The sequence below is a fragment of the Podospora pseudocomata genome, chromosome 4 (genome assembly GCF_035222375.1).
Source record: "Podospora pseudocomata strain CBS 415.72m chromosome 4, whole genome shotgun sequence".
NCBI lineage: Eukaryota > Fungi > Ascomycota > Sordariomycetes > Sordariales > Podosporaceae > Podospora > Podospora pseudocomata.
Genome location: NC_085888.1, coordinates 351,963 through 364,812, shown reverse-complemented (window position 1 = coordinate 364,812; position 12,850 = coordinate 351,963). Strand labels below are relative to the sequence as shown.

The 12,850-nt window shown below is 53.1% G+C and overlaps 6 protein-coding genes and 1 non-coding gene across 7 annotated transcripts; 2 read left to right on the top strand and 5 right to left on the bottom strand.

Moving 5' to 3' along the window:
• Positions 1 to 33: 33 nt before the first annotated feature.
• Positions 34 to 1,942, bottom strand: QC762_401010 (uncharacterized protein; the record flags this gene model as incomplete). Its single annotated transcript, XM_062889557.1, has 5 exons — positions 34 to 588; positions 658 to 916; positions 966 to 1,332; positions 1,387 to 1,496; positions 1,731 to 1,942. 5 exons carry the CDS (start codon positions 1,940 to 1,942, stop codon positions 34 to 36), a joined length of 1,503 nt encoding a protein of 500 aa, XP_062743068.1.
• A 442-nt stretch (positions 1,943 to 2,384) lies between these two features.
• QC762_401000 (uncharacterized protein) lies at positions 2,385 to 4,232 on the bottom strand (the record flags this gene model as incomplete). Its single annotated transcript, XM_062889556.1, has 3 exons — positions 2,385 to 2,502; positions 2,561 to 4,020; positions 4,080 to 4,232. 3 exons carry the CDS (start codon positions 4,230 to 4,232, stop codon positions 2,385 to 2,387), a joined length of 1,731 nt encoding a protein of 576 aa, XP_062743067.1.
• Positions 4,233 to 4,861: 629 nt separating this feature from the next.
• On the bottom strand, positions 4,862 to 6,313 carry QC762_400990 (uncharacterized protein; the record flags this gene model as incomplete). The annotated part of the gene is made up of 1 exon (XM_062889555.1): positions 4,862 to 6,313. One exon carries the CDS (start codon positions 6,311 to 6,313, stop codon positions 4,862 to 4,864), a length of 1,452 nt encoding a protein of 483 aa, XP_062743066.1.
• Positions 6,314 to 6,665: 352 nt separating this feature from the next.
• QC762_400980 (uncharacterized protein) lies at positions 6,666 to 8,318 on the top strand (the record flags this gene model as incomplete). Its single annotated transcript, XM_062889554.1, has 3 exons — positions 6,666 to 7,143; positions 7,200 to 8,145; positions 8,207 to 8,318. Exons 1-3 carry the CDS (start codon positions 7,080 to 7,082, stop codon positions 8,316 to 8,318), a joined length of 1,122 nt encoding a protein of 373 aa, XP_062743065.1. The 5' UTR covers positions 6,666 to 7,079.
• A 1,423-nt stretch (positions 8,319 to 9,741) lies between these two features.
• Positions 9,742 to 11,212, top strand: QC762_400977 (uncharacterized protein; the record flags this gene model as incomplete). Its single annotated transcript, XM_062889553.1, has 2 exons — positions 9,742 to 10,555; positions 10,634 to 11,212. 2 exons carry the CDS (start codon positions 9,742 to 9,744, stop codon positions 10,765 to 10,767), a joined length of 948 nt encoding a protein of 315 aa, XP_062743064.1. The 3' UTR covers positions 10,768 to 11,212.
• QC762_0061950 lies at positions 10,956 to 11,085 on the bottom strand. The gene has a single exon. It is a non-coding gene; the product is annotated as a tRNA-Pro (tRNA).
• Positions 11,213 to 11,273: 61 nt separating the features above from the next.
• Positions 11,274 to 11,637, bottom strand: QC762_400975 (uncharacterized protein; the record flags this gene model as incomplete). The annotated part of the gene is made up of 3 exons (XM_062889552.1): positions 11,274 to 11,363; positions 11,464 to 11,543; positions 11,604 to 11,637. The coding sequence occupies 3 exons, from the start codon at positions 11,635 to 11,637 to the stop codon at positions 11,274 to 11,276; spliced, it is 204 nt and encodes a 67-aa protein (XP_062743063.1).
• Positions 11,638 to 12,850: the final 1,213 nt, after the last annotated feature.

The following is a 12,850-nucleotide window of genomic DNA, read 5'->3' as shown; positions in this document are numbered from 1 at the left end:
CCCTCCCCCCCTCAGCAACAGTAACGTTCAGATTCAACAACGAGTCCCTCCCTCCCGCTTTCCATACCCCCCTCCCTCACCGCCTCCGCCACCGCCCCTCCCCTGCCCATCCAGAGTCGGCACCCCCCTAGTCACAAACCGTCCCCAAACCCCCTGAAACCCCCGTCTAAACTCCTCATCCATCACCGTCCCACTCCTCCCAATCTTGGAGTCCTGCAGCAAAGGCCCGTTGTCACTCCCGTGAAACCCTGCCCCTGGAGGGGAGAACTGATACTGCCATCCTTTCTCCCCGTACGCTTCCACCAGCCAGTACGCCGTGCAGACAAATGTTGTTTCTGCATACAAATTATTCGCTGCCTGCTGCCAGCCCTTCCCAACTGCTGACATCTCAGTCGCAAAAGGGGGGTTGAGGCCGTCGGTTTCGAAGAGGGGAGTGTCGGCGGGGAGAGGGGAGGGGGTGTAGAGGGAGAGAATGGAGGAGATGTTCTCGGGGGATAGGAAAGGGTAGTTGAGGGTGACAAAGGAGAGAAAGGCGGATTGGGAGGTGATGTTTTGGGGGGTGAAGTAGTAGCCCTCGTTTGAGTTGCTCTGTACACACAGAGTAGTTAGCATTGTTTCGGGGGAGGGGCAAAGGGGGGAAGGGGGGGGGGGGCTTACACCAGCGAGGAAGGCCTCCCCGTTGACTTTGCCTGCAGAGAGCTGCTCGGTGGGGGAGGAAAAGATGAGCTTGTTATCGGTCACAGGGATGAAAGCCCACTGGTTGAACCGGGCAGAGTAGCTTGTTGCTGAGGAGGCGTTTTGCAGGAGCAACGTGTCAGCGTTTCGGAGGCAGGAGAAGACAGAGGTGGCGTTGAGGCAGTTGGTGCGACGGGCGAGTTGGCGGTAGTGTTCTGTTGGCAGGCCATCGTCGAAGTTGCTGTGGCACCTCAGCACGAAATCATGACGCAAGTAAAAGGGAAACGTACGGTTGAGTAGGCAAATAAGGACTGCTCGCGATTCCGCGTCTGAACAACGAGTTCCCCTCTGTTCCATTGTTTGCCATCGCAAGCAACATCACTGATCCACCGCCTGCTGACCCGCCCGAGATTGTGACCTGGTCTGGGTCGCCGCCAAACAGATCAATGTACTTCTGCACCCATTGCAAGGCAAACCGCTGGTCGTGCAGAGCAGCGTTGGGAACTCCCCCGTTCTCTACTAATTCTGCCGACGAAAGAAAGCCAAAAGCTCCAAGGCGGTATTGGATCACAACGCTGACGAAGCCGTTGTTGACGGTCTGGGCCATGTGGGAGAAGTCAAAGCTAGCAGCGGAGCCGAGCCCATAGCCGCCGCCATCTGCAAGAGTTGGTACCTATGTGGTCTTTGGACTGGGGCTGGTGGGAGACGTACGAATCCATACCAAAACAGGCAGCTTCTTCGCCCTGACCGGGGCAAAGACGTTGAGAAAGAGGCAGTCCTCATCACCCAGTACGTCCTGTGTGAAGTTGACCGCGGCAGGTCTGACAAATCCATGTCAGCATCTTGACGACTAGAATAGAAGACTCAGGTTACCCTGGCGCAGCACTGGACTGAGGACATCTCGGTGGATTGTTGACTGCCTTGGTTACGGAAGCTCTGTCAACCTCAGGTGCATCGGGAAGTTGCCATCGTTTCGGCGGAGCGGCAAAACGGATGCTGGATCGTCAATATCAGCCAGCGTCTCGTGGAATTTGATGTTGAGTGTGGAAGCCTACCCTCGGAAAACATTGGTGTTGAAAGTTGAGTTGTGATACCCTTCGTAAACCGCATAGTCCAAGTCCACAATAGGAACATGAAGCTTCACCCTTGCTGCAATCACCCCCTGGCCAGCGGTCAAAGCCCACCAGGCCAAAATCGTTGAGCTTTTCATTCTGTTGAATCTCGAGGCGAATGCCGTTGCGGAGTGGTAACCAAAACGAACAAGCATTTCTCAGCCTCGAGGAGGGGGCAGGTCTTGGGATATATCCCCGCGCTGTAGATAACCGGGTAGCCGGCGCATGACGGCTATTGTTCTCAAATCCCCTCTTGGTAGCTGGGGGTGCATGTGCAGGATGCCCTCGCAGGTTGGTAATATCGAGCTCGTCCTTGCCGGCCCAATCAGAGGCCCTCACCGTTTTCTCACCGCCGAGAAACCGAGACCTGTGATCCTGTAGAGGTAGTATTCCCAGCACACGGCAATCGTATCAAAAGGCTCATCACCACACCAAAAGCACAATTCAGGGTCTAGGGTCTTGACGAATTCAGCGACAAATCAAGTAGCCTATGAGGTTTGTTAATACTGTCATTAAACATTACTGTCCGCTTTTCTTTTCCTCCGCTTCCCGTTTCCAAGACAAAATCAAACGCATGACGTGCCTCCTCAATAGCGACTACTGCCTCAATCGAATGCGAACCGGCATGTGGTCCTTGACGTGAGGCGGCGACTCCCCCCCAGCATGATAACACCTGTCACCCCATATCATGGGCGTCTTCTTTCCCTTGAGGGCCCTGTTTGGTTGATTTTATGTTAGTTACCTTGTCGAGACTCGATGGGTAGAATTCGCACCTCTTAGCATCCCACTCATCCCAAGCAGCCTCCAGATCCAACCTCCGCAACACCAGCACCAGCGCCATCTTGATCTCCACCATCGCCAGATGCTGCCCGATGCAGTTCCTCGGCCCGAGCTCGAAGAACCTCCAGCCGTTCTTTGGTGGGTGCATAGGATCGTTCTCGTCCGTGATCAGGAATCTCTCTGGTATGAACTCATGCACCCTTGGCCACTGCTCCGGGTCTCTGTGCAGCGCAAAGGTGTTATCCCATACCACCCACCCTTCCCCGCAAGGGAATTTCACCCCATCATATCCGCTCCCGGCTGGCCCTGTGAGATAGAAACCGGGCTCGCCCCTCCGCATAGTGCCGACGTTAGTATGTACTCTCATAGCCTCTTTCATGACAGCGTTAGTGTAAGTGAGCGCGTTGATCAACTCCGGCTTCGCGCGCAGCACGCTGGCGGCAGCATTCGGGTCGGGCCCAAGAACTGCGTCGTGCTCAGCCCTGACCTTTTCCAAGACCTCGGGATGTTTCGATAGCAAGTGGAGAACCCAGCAAATAGCGCTCGCAGTCGTGTCGTGTCCAGCAAAGATGAACATGCCGACTTGCCCAACTGCCAATTCCAAGAAATCCCGGTCCGATGTGTTGACCAACCCTGCGTCGCGATCTTCCATGACTCCTTGTATCAGGGCGTCCACGACGGTGTCGGCAACCTTGGCTCGGGACTTATCGTCGGCGGTCAACTCGCCCAGTCGCTGTTGCAGGACGGGGCCCAATCCTGCCATCAAAGTCTGGTAATTCTTCCACAACTTGAACTTCCTCCAAGGGCTGTGTTCGACCAGAAAGTTGCCGATGTGGTGAAAAAAGACAAATCTCCGAATCGTGTCCATGACAGCATCTTCGAGGGCTGGCTGGACATGGGCCAGTCTGGCATGGACTTGCTTGCCGAAGAAGAAGCGAAAGATCATATCCATCGCCAGCTTCGTCGTCTGCAACTCCATCTGGAAGACCGGGCCCCACTCGCCATTCCTCCCAGCTTTGGCTTCGAGCTTGTCGTAAAACTTCTCCACTTCGTCCAGCATGTCGGGGATGCGGTTCGTGATGTTCTGAATCGAGAACCCTACATTCAGCCTCTTCCGCCAGACTTTCCACTCGTTTCCGTCCATGGTTGAGAGGTCCTTGTTCTTTGTCAGGGGTTGTAGGATCTTGTTTTGCTCGTGAGCCTTGGGGAGGGAGTGGTCTTGGGTGAATTGGACCGCGATGGGCAGCAGGAGGGGCAACAAGAATGGCTGGGCAAAGGGCCACATGTCGAGGTAGAGGACCGGTGGTCGGTTCTCGCATTGAGGGAAGAGTTCGCGCCAGTTTTCGAGTATGAGAATCGGGAGGTAATTGCCGTGGGCGTCCGAGGGCAGGTCCTTGAGGAGTCTGCCGACGATTTCGAGATGGCCAAGTATCCATGAATGTTTCATAATTGGCTGTGAGTTGTCGGTTAGTGTCGTGGCCTTTCTTGGAGGAGCCGACTTGGAGTACCCACTATACCTTGCTTTTCGAGATCCTTGAATGTCTTTCTTACCTGATAGCCTCGGAAGAGATAGTGAGCGATAACCGATCCCAGCAAGAAGGCAATGGCGAGCGCGGCATGGCGGGTGCCGAGGCCCGCGTCTTTGATTGCTGCCAACAACGCCATGATGATGATGATGAGGGAAGGAAACAAAAAACCAGCAACGGAAGCGAGAGAAAATGGTCTTTCTTATGAAAATGCGAGAGTCGGAATTCACTCCATCAGCAACTGAACTTGGGATGAAGCCCCTGCTCCAACGGCGCAGTGCCCCACCAAAAGGCAGCCAATGAGAGGTGGGTGCTTGATTCAGCTGCAACTAATCCGAAGAGCAATATAATAGTGTATCTGATGAATGCGATTCACTTGTGTTGGAGAATGGACTGTCGGGGAATTGAGTGCTTTGGGCGAGGCATCTCCTTGATACGCTTGTAAATCCTGTGAATCTGGTCCGGAAACCGAGTCCGTCCGCTTCTAACCGTGCTGTCCATCGTGTGGGGGTCACCTGCGACCCGGAACTGATCAAATGGTGACCTCTGACGAAGGGCCACTGTCCAGATCTTCACCCGACGGGAATATTGACGTCAATTTGAGCCATCGGGACAGATGCCCTGTGATGGCATTTTTCAAGGCAAATATATCAGACAAAAAAATATGACATTGGCGCTTGGGTCATTATGAGCAATCAACGCCACTCGGGATTTCATTCATGATCCATAACTGTGAAAACAATACATACACCATCCTTCATAATTTATTTATGCTGTCCGATATCGATTGGCGCTATCCCTCCTGCTGACACGCTCGTACTCTTGCCCATCCTCCCCCGGATATACCACCCTACTTGCCGAGTGTGGTCTCCTGCTGCGTCTCGAATGAGACTCGGGAGAGTGACTGATCACTATCGGTCTTCGATTATCATACACCACCGGGGAGACCAGCGTGCCGCTGCCGGTGCGAGAGGTTGACGGCCGTCTTGGGACAACGACAATATTCACATTTGACCCCGGTGGTATTGTTGTCGAATATCCTGTATCGCCATTCACCGTCACATAATGGTTCTGAGGGCTGTCTTCTCCAAAGTAGCTCCTTCGTGATGATCTGGCGGAAATGACTTGGTTCGGAGTGCAGCGTGCTCCGCCACTTCCTCCGCCGCCGCCGCCGCCGCCGGATCCCATGCTGGCTGGCCTCGAGGCAGTGGAGCTCGGTGATCTGCTCGGTGACGCCGGTGCCGGTATTGGATCTAGTTGTTGTTCTGGTGCCGGTATTACGGTGCCATTCGGTGAGAACACAAAGGCAGGAGAGATGTCGGCTGCCTGAATGGTGTTGTGACGTCTCTTGCTGCTGTTTGACAGCACGTCCTCAACAAGAGCTGGGAATAGCACTATCTGCGAGGCTTCTCTTTGTTGTTCCTTGCGATGCGAGCACCAGCGAAAGGTCCAGGTGGAGGGGTGGTAGAATAGTTTCTCTCCAATGCCGATGGCGTGGACGGCGATGGTCCTGATGCTCCCCTTCCAATCTTGGTCTGCGTTGTTCGTTCCTTGTTCGGCCCACTCCGGGTTGGCAATATCCGAATGTCGCTTGAAGAGCCCGAGGAAGTTTACGAGAACGTTCACACATGGAATCTCCCCGGCGAGATCCGCTCTTGAGTGCTTCGAGTCTGGGGCCAGGAAAAAGGCGGTGATCATACGCCAGTGGGCGATAGCAGCCTCTTCTTCTGGACTTCTTTCAGGCCGCAGTGTCTTGAAGCGGCTCATGAGCTCCACAACCTGTCTGTCGAGAGATGTCATCTCAGGGCTGCCATTCTGAAAGTCGATACTCGCAAGCACCGCCCGGGCAATACATATTCGCAACCCAAGCTTCCTGTGCACCGGAACGTAAAGTAATTCTGTGAGGTTATCAACGTCCTTGGTGCTCTCAACGATTCCTGAAACCAGCAGGACTTCTTGTATCTTTTCGCGAGGGGCAATAATGTCGATGTCGGCGATGTTGGTGTAAAACGTTTGGACATGTGAATCGATAAGATTGTTGAGCTGCAGCCACGGGCGTCTGATGGAACTTTCATCAGGCGGTTGTAGCAGGAAGTCGGTGTCAAGTTTGGGGATACTGTTTGTCCTTGGTGGATATGGATGCCCTGGCGCTGGAGGTGGTGGCATAGCAGTAGTGCTGGCCTCTTGAATTGAATCTTGCTTCGACTGCTTATTCCCCATTGTCACTCGGGCGGTATCGACACTGTAGAAGGTATGAATGACTCAGCTGCTTGCAAGTTCTTGAGGACAGAGTTCGTGGGAACGGTGCCAAAGCCTTGTCTATCTTTCGGTATGATGAATATGAAGAATGGCCGAGGAAACAAGAAGGATCCGGGACGAAAATTCGGTGTGGTTGTCAGGGAACAATTACGTGGAACGCAGGCGCTTGTCACCTACAAAGCCTTCAAGAGGCGGGTGGCACAGTGCCGTGCAAGCCTGAAGAGGCGCAGCTTGCTGCAGGTGGATGCATGCATTACTAGGTAGGCAAACACGGCACGCGATATTCATGCCCCGTCCGATGACCACCCCAAACCGCCCACACCATCAAGATCCATAAGGCGACCGTGGTGCCGTGGTGTGATTCTGGCAAATAGGCTGGGTTCGCGGGGCACCTTCAGAGGGCAGCCCCGAGTTCTTCTTCGGGGCTGGATCCGGTCGATCAATTCAATATTGTCGAGGGCGGTGCTGCGAGTTTGTGCCGCAACCGTAGCCTTGCGGCTGGTGATTTGCTACTTGTAATTCCATGGACCCTTTGTGCTTTTTCCCATTCATGCTGGGTTAAATCCAGACTCCTCTCACCTCATCGTCCAGAGCAGTCGTCACTGACACCATCACACGCGCCCTCCTTGAGTGTACCAATTTCGCCCACATTATTTCTCATATCGGGCCTCTCGCTTGTTGTTTAGCAAACAGTGTGCAGAGTGAGGCGTGTTTACCCCTATCAGCCATGGCTCCAAGACCGGATGAAGCCGACTTGACGGTCGGCATCGACTTTGGCATGACGTGCACAGGTGAGCGTTTTACTCCAAGAGAAATTGAGTATCTGCAGACTGACAAGTCCCAACAGGCGTGGCTGTCGCCAAAAAGCACCAAGAAAGCCCCCGCATGATCCAACAATGGCCACTACCAGACCAAAAGTCCGGAACACACAACAAAGTACCGTCAACTCTGCTCTACGACCACAACCATGATGTACCAACAGCATGGGGCTTCACCTGCAATAACCACGAAAAGATTGTGGAGTGGTTCAAGCGATATCTTGATGAGAAGTATCTCAAGATCATGATCCGACGAGCCCGAGAAAACGGCGAGGAGCCCGAGTTCGAAACCATTGAACAAGTCCGTAAATATTACCGAGATTACATGGAGCGCCTCTACAAACACATCAGCAGAAACCTCCAAAAGAACGAGGAGTGGAGGCACAAGAAGGTCGAGTTCGTCTTCAGTCTTCCGGCCACCTTTCAGTCCCTCGAAATCAGCGATGCTCTCATGAAAGAAATCAAAAAGGCCGGCTTCGGAACTGGAGGAAAGAATCACAGCGTCTCATGGGGTTTGTCGGAACCTCAGGCCGCGGCAGTGTACACCGCCAAGGACGGGGACATCACCCTTCGGACTGGGGACGTCATCTTGACCTGTGATGCAGGCGGTGGTACCACTGATTTTGCCTTGCTTGAGCAGTGCGGCACTGCCGAGATTGCCGAGCTTAGAGAGCGCGCCATTGTGCAGGGTATCAACATTGGCTCAACGAACATCGATTTAGCGTTCGCAAAGATGGTCCATGGCCGGTTGGCGCTGGCAAGGGCAGACACCAATGCTGGCCGCTCTCACCTTGTCTTTCACAGGAATGCTGAGGACACAATGATGCATAGCGAAGAATTTCAGACATGGAAACATGAATTTGGCAACTTTTCAGAAGCTCAATTTCGAACGCCGAGAATAACAGTGCCCATCAGATCAGGGGGGACCTCGAGCACCTCGGCGAGGATCACAGATGGCAAGATGAACTTCTCTTAGTAAGTACACCCATGCCAAATTCTGAGAGAAATTTAGCACCCCTCTAACATCGCCCATCAGTTCCGACTTCCAAGGTCTATTTGATCCTGAAGTGGAGGGCATCATCAACGCCATACGTCAGATGTTGGAGCATGGTGCCAAGGCTGGTGTCCCACGCCCTGTGAGTCCCTGAGACTGTTCAACGGCGAAAGGAGAGATTACGATACTGACGCGTTCCAGAAATACTTCATCTTATCCGGCGGACTGGGAAGCTCAGCGTATGTTCAGCAAAAGATTAGGGAGGCATTCCCACTCCCCATCAAGGTGGTGGCTGCAGACGGGGATGAGCCGCCACTTGCTGTCGCAAAGGGTCTTGTCCTTGACCGCAAGCAAAAGGCACGGCATGGCAAGCCAGTGCTGGGCGTCAGAAAGGCTCGAGTTTCTTATGGCGTTGTCACACAAGAGAAATGGGATCCACATCGGCACGAGGAGTGGGAAAAGATCCAGTCCGGGCTTGACGGTGAGTATGTGGTAGAGAACCGGATCAAGTGGGTGATCAAAAAGGTGAGTCTTTATGGTAACCTTGATCGGCACCAACGTTTCAGAACAGGACCTCACCAGACATAGGGGCAAGACATCAATACACAAGAAGGGGTGCGCTGGCAAGGTTTTAGTAAAGCCTTCAACAACCGTCACCATCCGGGAGTTTCTAGAAGAGAGCTTGTGATATGTCACCGAGACAAAGATGACTTGCCCAGCAGCAAAACAGATGGTATGTTCGCCCCTATTTCGGTACCACTACAAATTTGGAAACTAACAGCACGGCAGTGGACGTCTTTCCCCTCTGCACGGTCGAATCTGATCTCTCAACGGTAGACAGACGACACATTGAAACGCACACCAGATATGTCAAAAGGCCTGGAATCTTTGGAAGGCTCACAAAGGAAAAGCAGGAGTATTACGAGATCAAGTATGATGTCTGCTTTGTGGTAGGAGCCCTGGATGCCCGGTTTGAGATGTGGATTGATGACAAACAGTACGCGGACAAGAACTCTTTTACAATAGAGTGGGAGGAGGAGGGACTCAAGTCGACGCCTGGGTGATGCTTCTGCTATAACACTAGAATAGCTTCATGATGAGCGGTCAACAACCTCGCATTCTTCCCACGTCGATCTGGTGAGCCTTGAGGACAATTGCCGACCTCACCTGCTCGTCACGCCTCACTACCTGAACCAGCCAAGCTCCCTGTGGGCTGCATCATGTCATTGAGTGCGTGTTGCGGCTGCGGGGATGGCGCGCAGCGGCTGTGGAGGAGCCAATAGTGCCTTGAAGGCACAGCCCAATCAGGGACAGGCACTCCTTCGCCGGCCCATCGTGGCGAAGCCAAAGGTGTGGTCGCATCCTGCCAGAGTTCCGGAGCGTCCAGACAGTCATTACAAATCAAGCCTTCGGCTCATTATGCACCTCCAGGGCGGTAACATGCCCCCGACTACCGCCAAGGGAAGTATGATGCGTCTCAGCCGTCTCCACCGACGCCTGTGGAACACTGACCGAGATGGATCGCGAACCATGCCACCCCCCAACACACCGAGCCTTCTAGTCCTACCATAAAAGCAATGGTACCCCAGAAAAGTCCTGTCGGCACAGACCATTTGTCCCGGCATTGTCTCTCCACAAAACGAACCATGTCAGCAGTGATAGAACCCATCACCACAGGCCTAAGCCTCTTCAACGAGTCTTTCACAGTCGCCCAAACCATCCAAGCTTTGAAAGATGCCCCAGAAGAAATCCAACGCGCCGTCCGCTTAATCTCCAGCGTCCAAGCCGAAATCACCAACGCAAAAGCCCTCCGCGACAGAGTCTTCGACGTCAAAAGATCCGAAACCGCAAGCAATGATGACTTTGAAGAAATTCAAGAAGCCATCCGAAATCTGGACGATCTTATCACCTCCAGCGCCCGTTCCCTTCAGGCCAAACCAGAAGACCAATCCCCAAAACGTCGAGATGATAAAGACGCCAAACGTCCGAAGACCACAGTGAAGAAACGGTTTGGCTGGGTTGTAGGGGGGCAATCCCAACATGACGCCAACATGCAAGAACTCCAAGTCCACTACCAGCGTTTCGTGGCTGCCAAAACTTTGCTGCAAAACCGGTGGAAGGAACCACCCCAGGGGAGGAGTCCGTCGTTGCCGTTCGGGGACTTGGAGGTGATGCGCTCCGAGTCGCCCAGCGGCGGCATTGGGTACTACAACCCGAGCCCTACTGGCAGCAACAACCAGCTGCTTCTCTTTCCTACGAGTTCGACAGGGCATATACCAGTTTCACCGAGTAGGAGCATAGAGAGGATGCTCTCCGAGCAGGACGAGTCCGACACAGAGCGGCTGAGCACCACGCAGAGTAGCGTTGATGGTGGGCAGGGGAGTCAACAAGGTGAGCAGCAGTTCTCTTTTCCCAACCGTCCAACTTTCCCCTTTTTAATACTGACAAAATACTGGGATCCATTTGCAGTCGCAACTCCACCTCCGACCTCCCCAACCCCTGACCGCCCCGAAGTCTTGATATGGACTGTTTCAGAGGGCCCAACAGTGGAAGATACCTTCTTTGCGCGCAAGCGCAAAAGGAGGAGAAAGGCTAGTTATTAGCGCCAAGACATAACAACATCAACAAGAGATAGATATCACCACAGCTCCTCCTATGTGCAACCCAACCCAACCCAACCGCCCTCCCACCACCACCACCAAATGGAATAACCACCAGCATCACCAAAAGAATAGCAACCACCATCATCATCACTAAAAAAGTGTGATGAAAATAACCAAGATCAAAAAAAGGGCTCAATCGGGATTCGAACCCGAGACCTCGCACAATCATCATCAGAAACTCTGATGGGGCTTCTCGACCTTTTTTAAAGTTCAAGATTAATTCCCGAAGCGCGAATCATACCACTAGACCATTGAGCCAGTTCAATTTCGATGAGACTTTGCAACAGGTGTTCATTATTTCATGGGGCCAGTGTGGCTGGGGGGAAAAGACACGCCGCATGAGTCAGCCCCCCCGGGGGTTTTATTTACAGGATCCACTTTTCCCCCCTTTTTTCCTCCGCAAACGCCAAGATATATTGGAGAGAGAAAATAGGCTGACCGAATCATCATGATGTACTACTACTCGGGATGGTGGGGGGGTTGTGGACTCTAGTCTCGACGACGGTGAAGGTTTCGCCTGATTCGATGTCTTGGATCTGGAGGGCGGGTCAGCAAAAGAGGCGGGGACGGGGTTGGGGGGGGTTGGTTGGGGGGAAGAGAAATTTCGGGAGGGTAGAAAGGGGGCACATCACATACCTCGTATAACGTCGCGGCGGTCTTGCTCGTTGGCTCCATGACTGACCTTACGATGCCGAGGGCTTCGTCGCCTTCCGCACCTGTTTCGAGACGTCGTCAGAATTAGTATGCAATGTGCAAGAAATAGGGGAATAGCATGCCTTTGTATATGACTGCATCGCCGATTTCGTGCATGGTGTTGACCGCTTCGTACAACGTGCGCAAGTTGATAATATGGCTTGAAATTTGGGCAAATGAGGCGATAAAATTGATGGACGTTCTGAAGAGAGCACCGGTTGTGTTGCAGAGATGTATCGTGAAAGTTCGTGGTTTGGGTTGCTGGTCATCAAGTTGGGAGTTTGAGATGGTGGCCATCACGTCACGATGAGCTGTGTGCGGGTGCACTTTGCAGGGATGGGACAGCATGGAGAATCTGCAAAGTAGAGTCCAAGCACGAATAATCTGGATGGCGGCCACGGAGTGGGGAGAAGGAAATGGTAGGTAGCGAAGCATGAAGCTTGAAGAGATCGAAGAGAGGTTATACCAACAGAGCGGAGCTGATGCGGCGAGTGTCGTCGCCAAGATTGAAGTGTGATGGGAGCCTCAAGGAGGGAAAATGCACATGACTTTTGCAATGTCGCTCTCTACTTATGCGGGATCGAAAGATGATGTAGAGAACGAAATGGAATCATCAGGTAAGTATGGAAAGCGGTGGTTGAGATTAGACATATTTGAACGAACAAGATCACAAGAGAGATGGACAGAGGGACAGAGGGACAGAAGGACAGGCACAGAGGGACGGGGTCAAACTCACTCAAGTCATTTCTCAACACCAAGAAAACTATCACCATTTCACATCAAACAAGTCACATTGCAAGAGGCACAAAATGTCAACACCAAAAACAACCACCCCCATAAAATACATTGAAAGAACCCCCAAACACCCCCATATCGTCACAAACTAATACACTGACCGTTTATTGCTGTGCATACCTGCCCATTCGGCAACACCACTTGGCGCTGGGGCGTGGGGAAACCTAACAAAACCCACGTCACAGGTAACAAATCCACAGGTGGGCAGAGGTTAGGCTGCAATCCCCCATGGCCGCGACGACTGTCGTCCTATCTTAACAACCAGCTCGGGCTGGCACCACCCCAGAATGTTGCTGATGGCTGTCGCTGTCGTCCGTCGTCCGTCGTCGTCCAATCCGCCAGAGTCGTCCATCTCGGTCCTCCCAGCACCCAAAGAGTCCCCAAAGCTGCAAACTCCAGAGTCCTTGCACCATGGCATGCTTCCGAATAACTCCACCCCAACAAAAAGTCCTCCGTCGTCCTCCTCAGACCCGACGATGTCCTGGGCACCAAAAGAAACCATGATAATCCGACCGATGCTCCCCAACCAGTGTTC